Below are 19,283 nucleotides of genomic sequence, written 5' to 3'. Positions count from 1 at the left end.
GCTCAGTACTCCGGCCTCTTTCTGGAAGTCAGTATCACTAAAAGAGTTCTTCATAACTCGCCAGTATTGTCCGTATGGGATATTCCTGATCCAAACGGTAGGTGACCACTGCTTAAAATCTAGGTATGGTAATGTGAATGTGTTAGTGAGAAGAAACATAGCCTAGTTACATCCTACTGCTGCCAAATTTTAACTGGTTGTTATAAGAAGTTTCAGAAACTTCTTTTCAATTTTTTTGTTTCTTGTTTGAAAAACAATTGTGGATGGTAAAAAGTGGCATACAGACCAAAAATAGATCAGACTCTATCCAAAAGACTGATGAAAATTGTGTAACTGTTTTTTGCTGGAGGCAAAAAATTTGAAGTGTAAATGAGGCCTTATTGTCATCTTTTATTCATTTTTAGGTTGATTTTCATAAAGTCAGTTCTTTTCTTTTTTTTTTTAATACTTGAATGACGGACTTTTTGTTGTGATGTACTGTATTTATCAATTTATGCTGTCCGTATGTCATGCATTTTTCTTAAATTAAAAAAAATTCAAAGCCTTTCCAATCAACTACTCAATAACAAACAGCACATGGGGGCAAAATAATAATATTTTACTTTTCACATTGGCCAATTGGCTTATTTTTAGACTCCTACTTTGTGTTTTGCTCAGGGGAGAGTTTTCGGCAAAGCTCCTTATCATCAGAGGCAGGATTACAATGACCGGTAACACAGCCGATAACACAGTATCCATTACTGACAGTGGGCGATGTCACCACTGACTCTGCTCCTTCTCCATAGTCAGTGACCTTTGTACAGGCTCATTAAATTCTGTGTGTGTGTGTATATATATGTATGTGTGTGTGTGTATATATGTGTATATATATATAAAAAAAATTGTTTAAAAGAACAGAGAGTCCTCAGTGGTTGATACCTTTTAATGGTACACATATATATATGTGTGTGTGTATAAATATATATATATATATATATATATATATATATATATATATATATACTATATGTAATAGTAAATACTATATGTAATAGTAAATACTATATGTAATAGTAAATACTGTTTATACATAGTAAAAAGAATATAATTTTCTCTTTATCCACAATAGGGGAGTTGATCACTTATGTAATACACATTAGTTCTGTGTTGTAGCATTTTAGTACACATACAGACATGGCAGACCATGGGCATTCTTTAATAAGAAAACTGACGGCACTTTATAACAGATGTGAAGAGGTGCAAACCGAACATGAAATGCATTCTGAGACATTCTGAAGTATGCAAACATTGAATGTAAGAATTTGGACACGTATTACTGCTAAGGAAATGCATTTAAAAATTGAGACACTTAGCACACAAAAAAGGCCAGTTTTATCAGCATTAAGCATTAAGGCGTATCTGTTTTGCTGGGTCCCTACCTAAATGCCTCTGCCTGGGCTGAAAAGCCTACAATCTTATGGATGGGCAGTAACCTGCGAATAGGAAATTAAAAATCTCTTTAATCTGGTGGGAGGAGTGCTCAGTCAGTGTGTGTGTGTGTGTGTGTGTGTGTGTGTGTGTGTGTGTGTGTGTGTGTGTGTGTGTGTGTGAGGGATATGCATTCTTTAGGCGCACACACATTCTTCATGACAACTCATTGACATTGCCTCCTTGTTGACATGCTGTCAATGGATTTGAAGGGTTTAAACACTCAGATTCAAAGTTATCTGCAGTCCTGACTTTTTCAGCAGTATCTGTATACCATGTTTTTCCAAAAATAAGATGGTCTTATATTCCTTTCTCGCCTTTTTCATTGGGTGACACACAGTGGGTATTATGGTGTCTCCAGGGGAGGCGTGACACTAGATTGAAAAAGTGTTAGCTCCTCCTCCCACAGCATATACCCCAGCTAGGCAGGAAACTAGCTCAGTTTTTTCTAGTGTCAGCAGGGAGGCTGACATGTCTGGCCTTGCCCTACCAGGTGCCTCAGGCCAGCTTATTTTTTATTTATTTTTTATTTTGTTCCTATTTTTGATTATGGGGCAATACCAGGGTGCCTTGCCACCCTCGCTCCCCCTGCTTACGGGCAGAGGAAAACCTGGCGTGCACAAGCCGTCAGTCTTCCCTCGCGCCCAAGTGGTCGGGTTTGCGTACCCCTCCAGGCTCCCTGGAAGCACCTCACACCAAGGTAGCTCCAGAGGACTAAGCAGAGCCGAGGACCTGCTTCAGCCTTGAGCCGAAGGTGCGTCCCTGAGATCCCCGCATCCATCACCGACGCGTCTTCAGATGGAGCCAGGAGCAGGTAGGGAGATGACGAGTCATCTGTCCCCTGCATCCAAACCACCGCCTGGAAAGGCACCGGTGGGGCGATGTAGGCCGTGATCCCGGGGAGCATCATTAATTTAGCCTCCGGCTTCGGCCTGCATTCTAGCAACACTCCCTCTCACTGCTCTAGAAGCCGCTCCCTCACTCAGGAGCAGCTCCTTTCCGATTTGGCCGTCACGCTTAGTCCCAGCCCTGAGACCAATCAGTCTCCGGGGGCCGTCTCTCTCCTCCAGGCTGCCAGGAACACTGGACGCCATTTTCCACGTGGGGAGCAGACACGGGTGAGATCACCTCCTTGGCGCTGCACTTCTGCAGCACTATATACCGCTCTGCTCAGCGGTATATCTTTGTCTCTCTAGCGGTGTGCGCCTGCTGGCTAGCGGTGTATATCAGCTGTTAGCGGTATATACTGGCTCTGCCTGCAGGTATATGCCGACTGTTTGTTTGACAGTATATGCCATTTTGCTATCTTTATAATACTGCTAGTGGCTCCTCACTCATATTAACAACGGCATATCCCTATATAGGGCTGTAGGACTCTGTTGCTGACACGCGTAACCGCAAGGGTAATAAAGCTTCCCAGGCGTCCTCTACGGACCTGTACTATGCTGGTACCACCTGTGGACGCTCGTTTTTTAATGGCCGAAGCTATCCACTATGCCGGGGTAGCGATGTGACACGGTAGTAGGGGCAACAGACCCAATTGCCGGACCAGGAGGCCGCGCAGGTTTTGTATTCTGCCCCGGCCACCGGCCAGGCAGCACCCTCGTCTGATGACGTTCTTCCTGCATCGGCTCTTCTAATATCTAAAAGGATAGATGACCTTGTCACTCAGATATCCCAAACCTCAGGCAGCCTTCCCCCGGCTCAGCTCCTTCAGAGGAGCCCGCCTGCTTCATCTGGTCCTTCTTCCCCAGAACGTAAAAAGGCTGCTTCCAAGAGACGCCATTGCGACCTCTACGCCTCGGACGATGGTCAGTCTGACCCGGGCTTTGTGACTTTTAGTAGTCCCGATTCCCAAAACTCTGACTCTGATTCAGATGTCCCTTCCGAGTCTAGGCATATAGAAGACACACTAATTTCGGCTGTCAATCACTCTTTGTCGATTTCTGATCAGCCTCCGGACCCGACTTCTCAGTCGGCAATCAAGCGGGTCAAGAAGCCTCCTAAGTCCTTTTCCCAGGATCCTGTTTTTCGTCAAATCGTGTCTAAACGGTGGGATCACCCTAATAGAAGGTTTAATACAAAACCTTTCACTTCATTCGCTTATCGTTTTCCATCTGAAATGGTTAAGACCTGGTCAGTACCCCCCGTTGTGGACCCGCCAGTATCCAGGCTGGCTAAACACACGGTTATGTCCGTTTCAGACAGTGCGTCTGTCAAGAACTCGTCCGACCGCGCAGTTGATGCGGCGGTCAAGTCTATTTTCCAGGCTTCAGGCTCCTCTCTTCGCCCCTGTTTGCCTTGACATGGGTCGCGAGAGCTATGGGTGTGTGGAGTAAGAACCTACGCAGGATGCTTCGCTCTTGTAATATTCCTCCGGAGGCTTTTGAGATCCTTGATTTGATCTCCCTAGCCTCTAATTATTTTCTTCACAGCTCCCTAGATGCAGCTAGTTTGTCAGCCCTAACGGCAGCCAATGCTGTTTTTGCCCGCAGAGTCCTGTGGCTAAAGATATGGAACGTGGACAGTGCCTCCAAGAAATCCCTGTCCACACTCCCCTTCCATGGTCTTCGCCTGTTTGGAGAATCCCTGGACAAACTCATATCTGAGACGACGGGTGGAAAAAGTACCATTCTACCACAAAAGCGGCCTGTATCCAGGAATTTTAAAAAATCTTCTTGGCGCAGGCAGTCCTTTCGGCCCATCTCCCAAAAACCTTCAGTACAAGGATCGTCCCAACGCTCAGATCGAGGATCCAGCCCCTCAAGGGGCTCTTCTTGGCGTTTCCACTCCAAACAACCTAAACCTAAGGGACCTCGCCCTGCACAGGCCCCCTCAGCATGACGCCAGGTATCCCTCAGATCCGACTCCTGTTGGAGGGCAGCTTCTGCTTTTTCGGGATATCTGGCTAGACCACACTCACGATGCTTGGGTTCGAGAAATTGTCACCTCAAGTTACAAGATCGATTTCCATTCCCTGCCGGCCAGCAGGTTTCTGCGTTCTCGTCTCCCAAAGTCCGAAACGCAAAGCCAGGCCTTATTTCAGGCCATAGCCTCGTTACAAAAAGCAAACGTTATCATTCCAGTGCCCCTGGAACAGCGCGGCAAAGGTTTCTATTCAAACCTTTTTGTCGTTCCCAAAAAAGATGGCTCTGTCCGCCCTATCCTGGATCTCAAAAGACTTAACAGATCCGTACGGATTCGGACCTTCTGAATGGAATCATTGAGAGCGGTACTAGCCGCCATAGAACTGGAAGAATTCCTAGCTTCCATAGACGTTCAAGATGCTTATTTACACATTCCCATATGTGTATCCCATCAACGGTTTCTTCGTTTTGCCGTAGGACACAGTCATTATCAATTCAGGGCCCTCCCCTTTGGACTGGCCACTGCGCCTCGGGTCTTCACAAAGATCATGGCGGCCGTCATGTCCATTTTTCACCCCAGAGGCGTTCTGGTCGTTCCCTATTTGGACGACCTACTTGTCAAGGGGAGCTCTCCTCAAGTTTGCTCAGAAAGCATGCAGATATGCTTAGACACGCTGTCAAGGCTAGGGTGGCTTATCAACTTCAAAAAGTCATCCCTCATTCCTCGTCAGCACATCACCTTTTTAGGTATGCTGATAGACACGGCTCAGTCCCGGGTTTTTCTTCCAGAAGACAAGAGGTCTTCCCTCATCCGGACCGCCCAATCCCTCCGCTCCCGCCGTCACACATCCCTTTGGAATGGGATGAGAGTGTTAGGCAAGATGGTGGCAGTCATGGAAGCCGTGTCCTTTGCCCAATTCCATCTGCGCCCTCTACAACTGGATCTTTTATCCTTCTGGGACAAGAATCCAGCTTCTCTAGACCGGTCAGTCCGCTTACCTCGGACTGCGCTCCACTCCCTCGTCTGGTGGACTCAAGTCTCATCCCTATCTCAAGGGAAGTCCTTCCGTCCTGTCCACTGGCAAGTAGTCACGACAGATGCCAGCCTCATAGGCTGGGGAGCGGTGTTTCTCCACCACACTGTTCACGGACGCTGGTCTCCCTCTGAACGCTCCCTTCACATCAACGTTCTAGAGATCAGAGCCATATTTTTGGCCCTTCAGAACTTTCAGCCCTTGCTATTGGGTCTCCCTGTTCGGATCCACTCAGACAATGCCACGGCTGTGGCTTACATCAACCGTCAGGGAGGAACTCGCAGCAGGGCAGCGATGAAAGAAGTATCCAGGATTCTTCTTTGGGCAGAGATGCACATTCCCATTATTTCAGCTGTCCATATTCCGGGAGTAGACAACTGGGCCGCAGACTTTCTCAGCAGACAGGGTCTAGTGGCAGGAGAATGGTCCCTCCACGACGAAGTGTTCCATCAGATCACTCTTCGTTGGAGACTCCCAGTTGTGGACCTCATGGCGTCTCGGATGAACGCCAAGGTACATCCCTTCTTATCCCGGCGAGAGAACCGCTAGCGCTCGGCTCCGACGCTCTAGTCTTCCCGTGGTCGCAGTTTCGCCTGCCCTACATCTTCCCTCCGTTTCCTCTCATTCCGAGAGTAATCAAGAAAATCAAGGCGGAGGAATTCCCGTGATCCTCTTGGCCCCGGACTGGCCCAGGAGAGCCTGGTACCCAGAGCTTCTCCAACTTCTCAGCGAGTCTCCCTGGTGTCTCCCCGACCGCCCGGATCTTCTGTCGCAAGGTCCAATATTCCACCAGAACACAGCATAGCTGCATTTGACGGCATGGCGCTTGAATTCTTGATTCTAGCCAAGTCAGGTCTTTCTTCTAAGGTAGTTCATACCATGCTTAATGCTCGGAAGCCCTCCTCCGCCAGTATCTATCACAGGACCTGGAAGACCTATCTTTCCTGGTGTGACCGTCATCACTGGTCGCCCCTTGGTTTTTTAATCCCTGATGTGCTTGCCTTTCTGCAAGACGGTCTGGACTTGGGACTAGCCCTCAGTACCCTTAAAGGTCAAGTTTCTACCTTGTCAATATTTTTCCAGAAGCAGCTGGCTTCTCGCCCTCAGGTCCGTACCTTTCTTCAAGGGGTAGCGCATTTGGTCCCTCCTTATCGCCACCCCTTAGATACCTGGGATCTGAATCTGGTTTTCGGAGCTCTTCAGCAGCCTCCTTTCGAACCTTTAAGAGAAATCGCTCTTCAACGTCTCTCTTGGAAGGTTGCCTTTTTTGTTGCCATTACCTCTATCAGACGAGTGTCCGAACTGGCGGCCCTTTCCTGTCGCTCACCTTACCTGGTATTCCATCACGATAAGGTGGTCCTTCAGCCTTCCCCCGCCTTTCTTCTGAAGGTCGTATCTTCTTTCCACTTGAACGAAGACATTGTGTTGCCGTCATTCTGTCCAGCCTCGGTCCACTCCTTTTGAAAAAGCCCTTAACACTCTCTAGATCTTTTAGGGCTCTGCGGATCTACATCTACAGAACAGCGCTGTTGCGCAAGTCCGATGCCCTCTTCGTCCTCTCAGAAGGACACAAAAAGGGCAACCAGGCTTCTAAATCCACGATTTCTCGATGGATCAGGACTGCCATCTGTGAGGCATACAAAGCACGAGGTTATGTTCCCCCTCAATCTGTGCAGGCCCACTCTACGCGAGCAGTGGGTGCTTCCTGGGCTATCCGCCTTCAGGCTTCGGCGGCCCAACTTTGCAAGGCCGCTACCTGGTCCAGTGGGCACACGTTTACAAAATTCTACAGAGTGCATATGCATGCTTCCGTGGATGCTGCTCTTGGAAGACAAGTCCTTCAGGCAGCAGTGGCCCATTTATAAGTGGCCACTGCTCGGTTTCTTGACAATGTTGATATGTGTTCACTGCAGTTGCAGTTGTTAGTCAGCTCTTAGTCTGATGTTATACACTGTTAATAGTTCAGTTCCCACCCAGGGACTGCTTTGGGACGTCCCACTATCTGAGTACCCCAATGAAAAGGCGAGAAAGGAAATGACATTTTTGTGTACTCACCATAAAATGTCTTTCTTGGAGCCTTTCATTGGGGGACACAGCTCCCACCCTTCGTTGTTCTCCTACTGCTTTTACACCAAACTGAGCTAGTTTCCTGCCTAGCTGGGGTATATGCTGTGGGAGGAGGAGCTAACACTTTTTCAATCTAGTGTCACGCCTCCCCTGGAGACACCATAATACCCACTGTCTGTGTCCCCCAATGAAGGGCTCCAAGAAAGACATTTTACAGTGAGTACACAAAAGTGTGATTTTTAATTTCCAAAAAAAGGGCTAGAGCTTATTTTTGGAAGAGTGCTTATTTTTTTCTCATAAACAACAATCACACATTTATGCTAAAATTTACCTTGAAAGTGTACGGCCAGCTTCAGCTTGAAGGTATATGGCCAGCTGTAGGGTTAGTAACCTTAACCCTAACTTACATTCACAATTGCTGGTGCAGTGCCAGTGCCTCTTATAGTAACACTTATTGGCACTCTCAAAACACTGTGCGTCAGTGGCTTCTTGTCTATGGCCTGAAGGGGGAGAAGGCGGGAGTCTGGAGCGGGACTCTGGAACCGTGGCTGCTTCTGTAGGAGTGAGAAAGGTTGGCTGGGATGCAGGATCCATGACGTGACACTTGGGAGGCAGGAGGTTGGACACTGGAGCGGCAAAAAAGGCCACACAATAGCACAGTAGCGGGACCCAGGATGCAGCATTCGGGAGGCGGGACTCTGGAGCGGCCAACAAGCAAACATTATAGTGCAGTAGCGGCCAGGAGGCGGGACCAGGTGACAACACTCCGGAGGTGGGACTCGGGATCGGGTGAGCAGATTTTTCCTGCCATGGTGGGAAGAAGCAGCAGAACGATTTGGGAGCTACATTTTATCTATTCCAGCGCCTCCAGCAATAGGTTATGTGTCCGTGATGTTAGTGACATAACTTGGCGTCATAACCTAGCACTGGAGGCGCTGACTAACTAGGGCTTATTTTTGGAGGAGGGCTTATATTTAAAGCCTACTCCAAAAATCAAGCTAGGGCTTATTTTAGGAAAAACACGGTAGCTAACAGTTCCTGTGGATGATAACGGAACAGCTTGTGTGGCATCCCAGCTCTGTATATTTATTACATTAGAAAAAAACTGTGGAAAGAGAAGTGCAATAGGGTCTTACCCCGGTAGAATAGGGGGGTATAAAGAGGGGTGGTGGTACTCACCTATAGGGGTTGTGACAGTCACAAAGCCTATAATCGCATGTATGTAACTCCACAGTCACGGCAGCGGTCCCCGGGTATGGCAGATAAAGGAGAGTAATAGAATCGGGTATCCAAGCCGCGCCAATGACTAGCCGATCATGAAATTAGGAGATTAATGTTGCTTAAATTATGCATAGGTCAACGCGTTTCGGAAGACACAGCTTCCTTCCTCAGGACAAGATGGCAAAGGACAACAAAACGGAGATTTGTTGTCCTTTGCCATCTTGTCCTGAGGAAGGAAGCTGTGTCTTCCGAAACGCGTTGACCTATGCATAATTAAAGCAACATTAATCTCCTAATTTCATGATCGGCTAGTCATTGGCACGGCTTGGATACCCGATTTCTATTACTCTCCTTTATATTTATTACATAGCAGTTAATGTAATGCAGACCCGCGGCACTATAAATGTTTGATTCCAAAGTGTTAGAATGTACGATCACTTTTTTAGTGATCGTTACGTAAATTACCTACAAGATCCTTGTTTTTACGTGCTTGCTAGATGTTTTTTAATATATGCAAGATGCTACTTTCAATGGGCTTTATTCAGACTTATAATGGCATTTAGTAATGTGCCGTCTTCTTCTTCGTTTAGGCTGGACCGTTGGCTAGCTGCGGCCGTTGAGTGTTTGGAGCATTTTCCTGATGAACAGATTGTGATGCTGAGCCAGGAGTTATCTCAGACTAATGGAAATGGTGACAATCTGGACTCGTACAAGAGGATGCTTTTTGACGTTATCACTAAATATTACTCTCAGGAAAGAGATCCTTTTTTGGATTGCAGAATGGTTCAGATTCTTATGGGAATTGTAGAACTTCTTGGTGAGAACCGCTAATTTTTGTTGTTTTAGTAGCATGTAATGTCTTAAAAGTGAGATCGGTAATCGGGGGGAAATTTCATCATATCCTCAGTATTGAAAAGAAAAGCAAACCTCAAAGTTCACAGCACTTGCAGGTAACCTATTCATAGTGCCCCATGGCCACGGCCACAAGGGATGGCAAGTGTCCTTTCACATTTGTCCGGCAGGCATATGTAGGGAGAAGTTTATTTGTATTTTTTTTTCTTCAGTGAATATACAGAAAAGCCTATTTTTCTCATTCTTAAATGGTGATATACGTGGGATAATATGACCGTACACTCGGTTATTTACCAATGTGTTTTGATGTTATAACCCTATAACAACCACCGATACGCATTAAAATGGCCGGCATTAAGGGGCCTTATTCCCTCTGTCATTTTTAAAAGTAAACCACGTGGGATAACTGCCCATTCTGAAGAAACTGGGTAACAAATTGTAGGTTCCCTTTTCTTATGCCATTCCCTGTAAAAGTGAAAAAAAAATGGGGCTAAACAAAATTTTTTTTAGGAAAAATATATAATTTTTTTTCAATGCAAAGTGGAATAATTCCTGTGTAGCACCTGAAAATTTTAAAAACTTCCTGACCACAGTCGTGAAATATTTGAGGGGTGCAGTTTTTTTAAAATACCATATTTTTCGATTTAGAAGATTCACCCCAAATTTAGAGGGGGGAGGGGAAATGTGGTCTTTCTTATGGTCTGGTGGTGTCTTACCGGGGGGTGGCAGTGCTGGTGGAGCAAGGTCACAGGAGGCTAGGATCATGCTGCAGGCGGTGTGGCCGGTGTCCTGGGTGCTGTGAGGCAGCAGGATCTAGAAATTGTCGACGGTGCGGGCTGAAAAGAAGTTGGCGTGTGTGCAGATTGAGCTATCGGCTCAATGACAAGTTGACATCTCCTATATGCACGTACCACTTCTGGGCACCATTTTCCTTAAGTCCGCTGCTGGGAAATCAATGGACCGGAGATGGCGCGTGCACAGATGAGATCTTGAAGCGAGCGCTCAATCTGTGCACGCGCCAACTCCGGGCACCATTATTTGAAGCCTGCACCACTGACATTTTCAGGAAGGCGCCCCCACAGCAAGCACCGCGCACAGCATCGGCACAGCCCACAGCATTGCCCCTGCCTCATTCCTGCCTCTCCACCATCCCCCGGTAAGCTACATTTGGCTTGTAAGAGGAAATGTGCATCTTATAACCCCAAAAATATTGTAGTATCACTTTTGGGGAGTTTCTAACATATAGGACTCTCAAAGTCCAGTTAAATCTAAATAGGTACCTAAAGAAATAGGTTTTGTAAATTTCTTGAGAAATTGCTGCTAAACCTATTACCCTTTTTAACATCTTAGCAAAATGAAAATATAAAGTAGACATATGGGAAATGTAACTTATTAATTATTCTGTACAGCATGACAAACTGTTTTAATTATACAAAAACTGCAAGTTTGAAATTTTCAGAAAAAAATATCTAAATTTTTGCCAAAATTTCAATGTGTTTTGCATTTATTTGTGAAAATATCAACCTAAATGTATCACTAACATGAAGTAAAATATTTTGGGGGGAAAAAAACAAAATCTCAGAATCACTGGGATCCGTTAAAGCGTTCCAGAGTTATTACATCATATGTGACGTTGGTCCAGAATTCTAAAATTTGGCCTGGCCAGTTAAGGTCTAAGTTTGCTCAGTTACTAAGGGGTTAATGCAAAGTGTTACATTTATTCCTTAATTTATTGACGTTGCTTGTATAGTGGCAACATATAGTGATTGGCAATCCCAATCTGTAAAGTTCGGGGATTGTACCGATCACATAGTGATTGTGTACACGATCTCGATCACAAGCTTTCCTGGGAAGCTCGTATTACAGTTCGGGTCCAGGGGCTGTAAAAAACAAAAAAAAAAGCACATTATTAAAAAACATTATGATCATACTTACAGGTCCCGTGACGTCTCCTGGTGCTTCTGTTCGGGATCCAATCATTGCTATGCCCTCCCGGTAACCACCGCTGACTAAAAGGATCTTCCGTGACATCATAACCATGTGACCAGTCAGGTGTGAATGTTGTATTATTCCATTGGCTACAGACTGGTCACATGGCTATGACATCTCGCAGGTCCTGTTATCTGAACTTGGATTGTCACTGTGTGAGTGTCGCAATGCATCACGGCACACAATCTCCTAACAGCAGCGAGTGAGCTGCATGTATTTCCATGCAGCTAAGGCGCTCCTTTCCGGAGAGCGTCAGGTGCGGGGTGATGCAGTGCGAGACTGCACGAGTCACACCCGAACTGTCAGCCTGCTTGATGTAGCAGAGCTGACATGGCTCTCTCTGCTTCTGTGTATAGACGCTGTCTGTACAGAGTGGTGAAGCTGATAATGCTCTACCTGTGGATTACATCGGACTAAGGATTGTTGTTATAATAAAGATGGAGTCTCGGACTTCCTGTTCCTGTCCTGGCTGAGGTGGCAGCTTAGGGGAGAAGCTCCTGCCACCCCTCACAGAAACCGACTAAAAACAGACCTCCCGGACGAGCCACCAAACAGAGAGCAGCACAGGAGGTTACCTAAAGCAGACAGCTATGGAACGGTACCTCCTGAGAAGCTCTGGGAGCAGTGAATCAGCCTGGAGAAGCTTTGATATGGACAGAGGAGAAGATAAGATAATGGCACCGAGCCTGATGGGGGAGGAGCCTGAACGCATGGTGAGAGACACAGAAAAGCAAACACAGAGCTGGAAGGGGAGAGATAAGGGAGATATGAGCGAGGAGACAGGAGATAAGGAAGATATGAGCGAGGAGTCACAGGAGGACACAGCAGGAGAGAGGTGGATGCAGGGGACTGATGATGGTGGATCACAATGGGAGGATGAAGGAGATATGGAGGCAGAGGGGAGAGAAGATGCAGACAAAGCAGGGCAGCTCAGAGACACAGCAGTGTTGGAGGATGAAACTGACAAACAGCACAGGGAGATTAATCCCACTCAGACTCACAGGAAGTCAAATGCAAGAATTCATAGTACCCCTTCCAAAGGAAACAAAAAGCAGCCTACTACACCAACATCACAAGCCTGCAAGCTATTGGGGGATGGAGGTGGTGGCCCAGTCCAGACAAAGAGAACTAAGAAAACAGCACCACCTGCAGGCCAAGACAAGTACACACAAAAGCTTAATGTGGACTATAAAAAACTAGCTGAAGAAGTGACATCACACTTGTCAAAAGAGGTTAAAGTGGCTATTGAGGCAGCCATACAAACATCATTAGCTAATATGCAAAAACAGATAAATGCCCATGCCTCTAGACTGGCAGAATCAGAGCAGAGAATATCTGACTCCGAGGAGACAATACTGGCTATGCAAGCACAAATAGCAGCTCTAGCAAAATCTAATGAATACTTGAAGGATAAAGCGGACGATTTGGAAAACAGATCGAGACGAAACAACTTACGTATAGTCGGGTTGCCAGAGTCTGTGTCGATTGGACGGTTGGATAATATATGCGAGTTGGAGCTACCGCAGGCCCTGGGCATAAAGGCGAAATTCAGAGTTGAAAGAGCCCACAGAGTGGGTCCACTGAGACACCAGGAGGCGAATAAGGGAGAGGGCCAAAACTCAAACAAGAATACCCCGATAAGAGCCAGGCAGGTGATTGTCAAGTACCTTGATTATAAGCATAAGGAGGAAATATTGAGGGCCTTTAGAGAACGAAAGCGTCCACTACAATATCAAGGCAACAGACTGCTAATTTTTGGGGATTATTCAGCGGAAGTATCCAGAAGGAGAAAAGAATTTACCAAAATTTGCTCATTTCTGTACAACAAAAAAGTAAAGTGCCAGCTATTATACCCTGCTACACTGAAAGTTAGAAACCCCAATGGCTCGTTTGTATACTACAAGGACTACAAAGAAGCAGAAAACATTCTCATGGCAGAGCTCAACAAGACTAGGTCAGAAAGGCAAGAAAAAGGAGCTAGTGGAGAAGGGAATAATAGAAGAGGATCCCCCACAAGCTCAGGAAGAGATGTGGGACGTCTTGGGGGACAAAAGCAAGTCGAGACCAGGGAGGAAAGGAGGTCAAGCCCGGGTCGACAGCATAATTCTCGCCTGGAACACAGGAACCAACCCTTGGAGAGAAACCATGATACCTGAACTGGAACTCGCTCATTGTTTTTCCTTTTTTTGCCTTTTTTTTTTTTTTTTCTCTTCCCAAACAGGGAGAGGCGTTGAGGAGGATGCATTACGGAGAGAGGGTTGGGGAGGTGAGAGGAGGAGGGGGAAGGGAGAAAAGAGAGGAAAACATCCCAAAGTCTGGGTCCTCTTCCCCCCCTCTTTTTTTTTTTTTTTTTTTTTTTTTTTTGTTCTTCTCCTTTCTTTCTCCATCTTCTCTCCCCTTGGTCTTTTTTTTTCTTTTTTTCTTTTTCTCCTTTGTCCAGGAACATCATCCAAATTCAAATGAAGTGGGCCTGTTCTGGGCGGACTGATGGCTACCTGGAGTCAGAGATAAGTAGGACTGGAGAATCTTGCTGAGGTTTTGACATACTGTGCTAATTTTTGCATAATTTTCAAAGGCTTATTCAAGTTAGTCCGGGGATAGAACATATATTTTTTGGGGGGTGATTAGGGAGCTACATATTTTGGCTAGGAATATGGGAGCTCACCAACGTGGCGGGAAACGCCGTGGATTTCTCGGAAGGGAAAATATGTTTTACAGTTACATGCTTTTTGTTGTATTTGTTATATTTGCAAGGTGGGGAAAGGGAGTGTCGATTTTGTGGTACCAACTGTGATTCTAGTGTCGAACATCTCGTCTTCCTTGATGCAGGGGCCCATAGGGGAGGGAGTAGTAAAAGCAGAATACACAGGTTAACATGATACAGATAACTACGTGGAATGTTAAAGGGCTGAGATCACCTAACAAACGAGCAATGATATTGAGACATCTGAAAAGACTAAAGACAGACTTTGCCTTATTACAGGAAACCCACTTGGGGGGGGAGGACTTTTTCCGCATGAAGAAACATTGGGTGGGCACCGTTTACGGGGCAGCGGCACAAGGTAGAAAAGCGGGCACTATGATTCTAATAAATAAACAATTCAGTCATGAGGTAGTGGCACATGAGGCAGACGACCATGGAAGGTGGCAGCACTTAACAATCGTTAGTCCAGCGGGTAAACTCAGTATTTATAATGTCTATGGCCCAAATTCACAACAAATCACATTCCATGATGACATAAAGGCCACCATATTAGCAGATGGGGAGGCTAACATTATAGTGGGAGGCGATTTTAACACTGTCCCAGACTCAGCTGAAGATAGGAGGAGGGGCGAGGAGGGGACAGCTAATGTGGGCAGGAGTTTAGACAATAGGGATGTAACATTAGAAGACGTAGGACTGAAAGACATCTGGAGACTAACTCACCCACATGACAGAGAGTATACACACTTCTCTCACCCTCATGATAGCTGGTCACGTATTGATCAGTTCTGGATCTCGCAAGACTTACTGAGTGGAACGCAAGATTGTGTGATAGAGAATATGGTGATCTCTGATCATAGTCCGGTGAGATTGGGCATTAGAGAGAAATTCAGGAGAGGTACAGATATCATATGGAGATTCCCATCGTTCCTTCTCAGGCAAGATAATTTCCACAAGGTGCTACAGGAGTGGTGGGGAGAATTCGCAGAGGACAATAAGGAACATAGAGAGTCCCCAGTGATATTTTGGGAAACGGCAAAAGCGGTCCTAAGGGGCCGTCTGGTGGGGTACGCAGCCATGATCAAACGGAAAACCAATGAGAATTATAATTTCCATAGTGAAGCAGTACGGGTAGCATATACAAATTATGTGACAAATAGATCTCCCATGACAAAAGGCAGATGGTTGGAGGCAAAAGAGGGATTTGACGAATGGGCCAAAAAAAAGGAACAACTATTCTGGTCGCACAAGGAGGTTGACTTACATAGGTTTGGCAACAAGGCGGGAAGGATGTTGGCCAATCTGGCAAGGGGCAGCAGAAAGATGACAGTGATCTCTAAACTGAAAACAAAGGGGGGAGAGGTGACTACGGATCCTAAGGACATTAATAAACTGTTGGGAGATTACTATAGAAAACTATATGGGTCAGGGAATAACGACATGACTGATGAGGCAGAGTGGCTAAGACAAGCCCAAATGCCTAGCTTGACGGAGGAAGATTTGAGTGCCTTAAACGCAGATATCACAGTAGAGGAGGTGACGAGAACAATTGGGGAGCTTAACACCAACAAGGCACCGGGACCTGACGGTTTCAATAGTGAATTCTATAAGGCTCTGAAGGATCTGATCTCGCCGGATCTAACCTCAGTCTTTAATGCTTTCCTGGGAGGGGCGGAAATACCCAAAAATTCCAACATAGCATATATTAAATTACTCCCCAAGGGAACCAAGGACCTGGATGATCCCTCTAGTTATAGACCTATATCGCTCATAAATCAGGATTTAAAAATTATGTCCAAGATCATGGCTAATAGACTGGCCGAGATCTTACCTAGGATCATTACGAATCACCAGGTGGGGTTTATTAAGGGGAGAAATGCCGTTACCAATATCCGAAAGACAATTCTAGTGGTAGACGCGGTTAGACTGGGTCTCACTGAGGGAGGGGCTAGACCTGCCCTAGTTACACTTGACGCAGAAAAAGCGTTTGATAATGTAAATTGGGGGTGGTTAGACAGGGTAATGGAGGCCATAGGGATTGTAGGCAAGATGAGACTTTACATTAGAAACCTTTATGCCAACTCGGGAGCTAGGGTTCACACTCCGGGCTTTCTATCAGACGTGTTCCCTTTGATGAAGGGAACAAGACAGGGCTGCCCATTATCTCCTCTTTTATTCAACCTGGCAATCGAGCCGTTGTCAAGAATACTACAGGGACAAAATAGCTTTAAAGGAATCAAGATAAGGGGTTCAGAAGTAAAGACAGCGCTTTTTGCTGATGACATCATACTTTATATGGGGGACCCCGGTGCGGATTTGCCACAGACTCTTGCCTTGATTGAAAAATTTGGCTCATTCTCCGGTTTCAAACTGAACAAAAAAAAATGCGAGATCATGTTCCTAAAGGGGCATCATGGGACAATGGGGGGACAAATAAGGGATGGCTGTCTATGTGGAATTCCTATAGCACAATCTTCAATTAAATACCTGGGAGTGCATATAGGAAGATCGGTGGAAACAATCTATAACTTGAATTATGGACCGCTAATCAGGAAAATTATAGTTCAATTAAAGGGATGGAAAGGTCTGCCACTTCCATTACTGGCAAGATGTCACCTGATAAAAATGATGAGCTTTCCTAGGCTGCTGTATCCCTTCCAGACAATCCCGCTATTGCTAAAACTAAAGGATGTGAATAAGCTCAACTCCGCGTATACAGAATTTCTGTGGAGGGGAAGGAAATCCAGAATAAAGCTGCGTACGCTGATGAAGTCAGCAGAGGAGGGAGGTCTAAACTTTCCAGATGTCCAAGGGTATAATCTTGTATGTATCATGAGGCATGTAATTGATTGGGTGAGAGGAACGAGTAGGCACTCAGATCATGCGATGGAAACTAAATATGCGTCACCGTGGGATCTGACGTCCATTCTGCACTCCCCACTATCCAGGGTTGAAGGGCACATAAGGAACTCAATTATATTCCGAGACACCATGCTAACATGGAAGTCGGTAAGGAAAAAACTGGGGCTCTCATGGAAAGTGTCCAAGTACTTGAACCCCTGGGCATTCCCAAATTTTCCCCTGGGACGAGAAAACAAGCTATTTACTAGATGGAAAGAGAGGGGAGTCAGGAGAATGATAGATGTTATGAATGTGGAGGACAGGAGGTGGATGACAGGTCGGGAAGTGCTGGATAAGTACAACCTTAATAGCTCACATGTCATCCAGTATGAACAATTGAAACATGGAATAATAGGAGACCTGGGTGTGGTTGGAAGAGAGCTGAACAGAAGTTCGATTGATGAGTTACTGGAATGTGATGTAACAAGTATAAATGTCTCTAAAATTTATCGATCGCTAAGGGGGGTGCTTATCTCTCGGGAGGATAGTCGGACTTTAAAAGCGTGGGGGAAACAATTGGGAAGGGAAGAAGTGGTGGATGATATACTGAGAGGATGGGTACAAGTGCGGAAACACATTACCAATGAGAGATGGAGAGACACTCAATTCAGAATTCTACATAGGGCCATTATAGGTTTCAACATACCAGGTAGGGATAGGTGGTGTCCTAAGTGTCAAAAAGAAAAAACGGATATGCTGCATGGGCTATGGGAATGTGAGACAATCGCTAGATTCTGGAACCAAGTCAGACTATTTGCCCAGTCAACATGGGGAATTTTCAGCAAACTAGACTTAATGGTGTGGATTTTCCACTCCTTTGAGGGAGGAGTAGGAGGAGGACCGAGCACGCAGGAAAAGAGGAAATACGCAATAACGCATGACATAGCCATGATAGCTAAGCGTTGCATCTTAAAACACTGGATTCAAAGGGAGGGCCCATCCATAAAGGAGGTTGTGGGCGAACTACACAACCTTCTGAAGTGGGAAAAACTAGAAGCGGAGAGGGATAAAGATGGGTTGACAGCCAAGTTTTTTGTGAGATGGAGACATTTTATTGAAAGCCAATTCACACAGGGAGAAATAATTAACCTGATGGCACCTTTTGTTCACTCGGAGTGGTATATCCTGAGCGATATCCAGGACAGCCTGGGTAAACTGAGAATCACCTAGGAGGGGGCTCTGGCGGGAGGGGGAGACGAGACGGTTGGGAATACCAAGACACGCTAGCAAAATTGAAATCATTCAGGGACGACACAGAGATTTAACGAATTGTATTGCATATGTTATATTATATTTCATTACCTATGTTTTGGTTTAATGTTACTGTATACTATCTTAAATCGAACAGCAACATGGAACTCCAAATTGGGGTATCACCCACCTCTATGTCACATTTTGTCAGACGAATGTTCTTCTTTTGCAATGATACTTGTCATGTTTTTACAAATTTGAAAAATCAATAAAAAACGTTTTGGAAAAAGATGGAGTCTCTAAATGTTTTTTTTTTTTTTTTTTTTTTTGTTTTATTTCCAAAAAAAGGAGCGCCTCAGCTGCATGGAAATACATGCAGCTCACCTGCTGCTGTTAGGAGATTGTGCGCCGTGATGCGTTGCGACACTCACACAGTGACAATCCAAGTTCAGATAACAGGACCTGCGAGATGTCATAGCCATGTGACCAGTCTGTAGCCAATGAGGTAATACAACATTCACACCTGACTGGTCATATGGTTATGACTTCACGGAAGGTCCTTTCAGTCAGCGGTGGTTACCGGGAGGGTACAGCAATGATTGGTTCCCGAAGCAGAAGCAGCGGGAGACAAAGTCTGCGGGGCCTGTAAGTATAATGACAATGTTTATTTTTAACTATATTCTTTATTTTACAGCCCCCCCACCCCACCCCATCACATAACTGTAAAGTCCAAGATCGGTGATCGGATGCAAGATCGTGTTATCTCGATCTTTATAAATCGATCGGGCGAGGCTCCCCGATCCGACCATCGGGGGGATGACCCATCACTAGCAACATATTCTGTATCCCTCGACACAGATTATCTATATAGCCGTCAGTCCATGTCCCAACAAGGGGACAGGACCTTATCAAGATTGATGTGGCCTACCATACAATATTGTGCATCAACATTATGGCGCAAAGTAAGCAAATAGGTGCTGCAAACTTACA

The 19,283-nt window shown here is 45.7% G+C and overlaps 1 protein-coding gene across 1 annotated transcript in view; it reads left to right on the top strand.

The window, feature by feature from the left end:
- DEPDC4 (DEP domain containing 4) overlaps positions 1-19,283 on the top strand; it is a 38,588-nt gene that overhangs the window by 4,439 nt on the left and 14,866 nt on the right. The window contains 3 exon segments of the mRNA XM_075343431.1: positions 405-419; positions 658-710; positions 9,247-9,473. Coding sequence (XP_075199546.1) covers positions 405-419; positions 658-710; positions 9,247-9,473 — 295 coding nt within the window.

The sequence above is a fragment of the Anomaloglossus baeobatrachus genome, chromosome 4 (genome assembly GCF_048569485.1).
Source record: "Anomaloglossus baeobatrachus isolate aAnoBae1 chromosome 4, aAnoBae1.hap1, whole genome shotgun sequence".
Lineage (NCBI taxonomy): Eukaryota > Metazoa > Chordata > Amphibia > Anura > Aromobatidae > Anomaloglossus > Anomaloglossus baeobatrachus.
The sequence above is the reverse complement of the archived record's forward strand: the minus strand, read 5'-3'. Positions and strand labels throughout refer to the sequence as shown.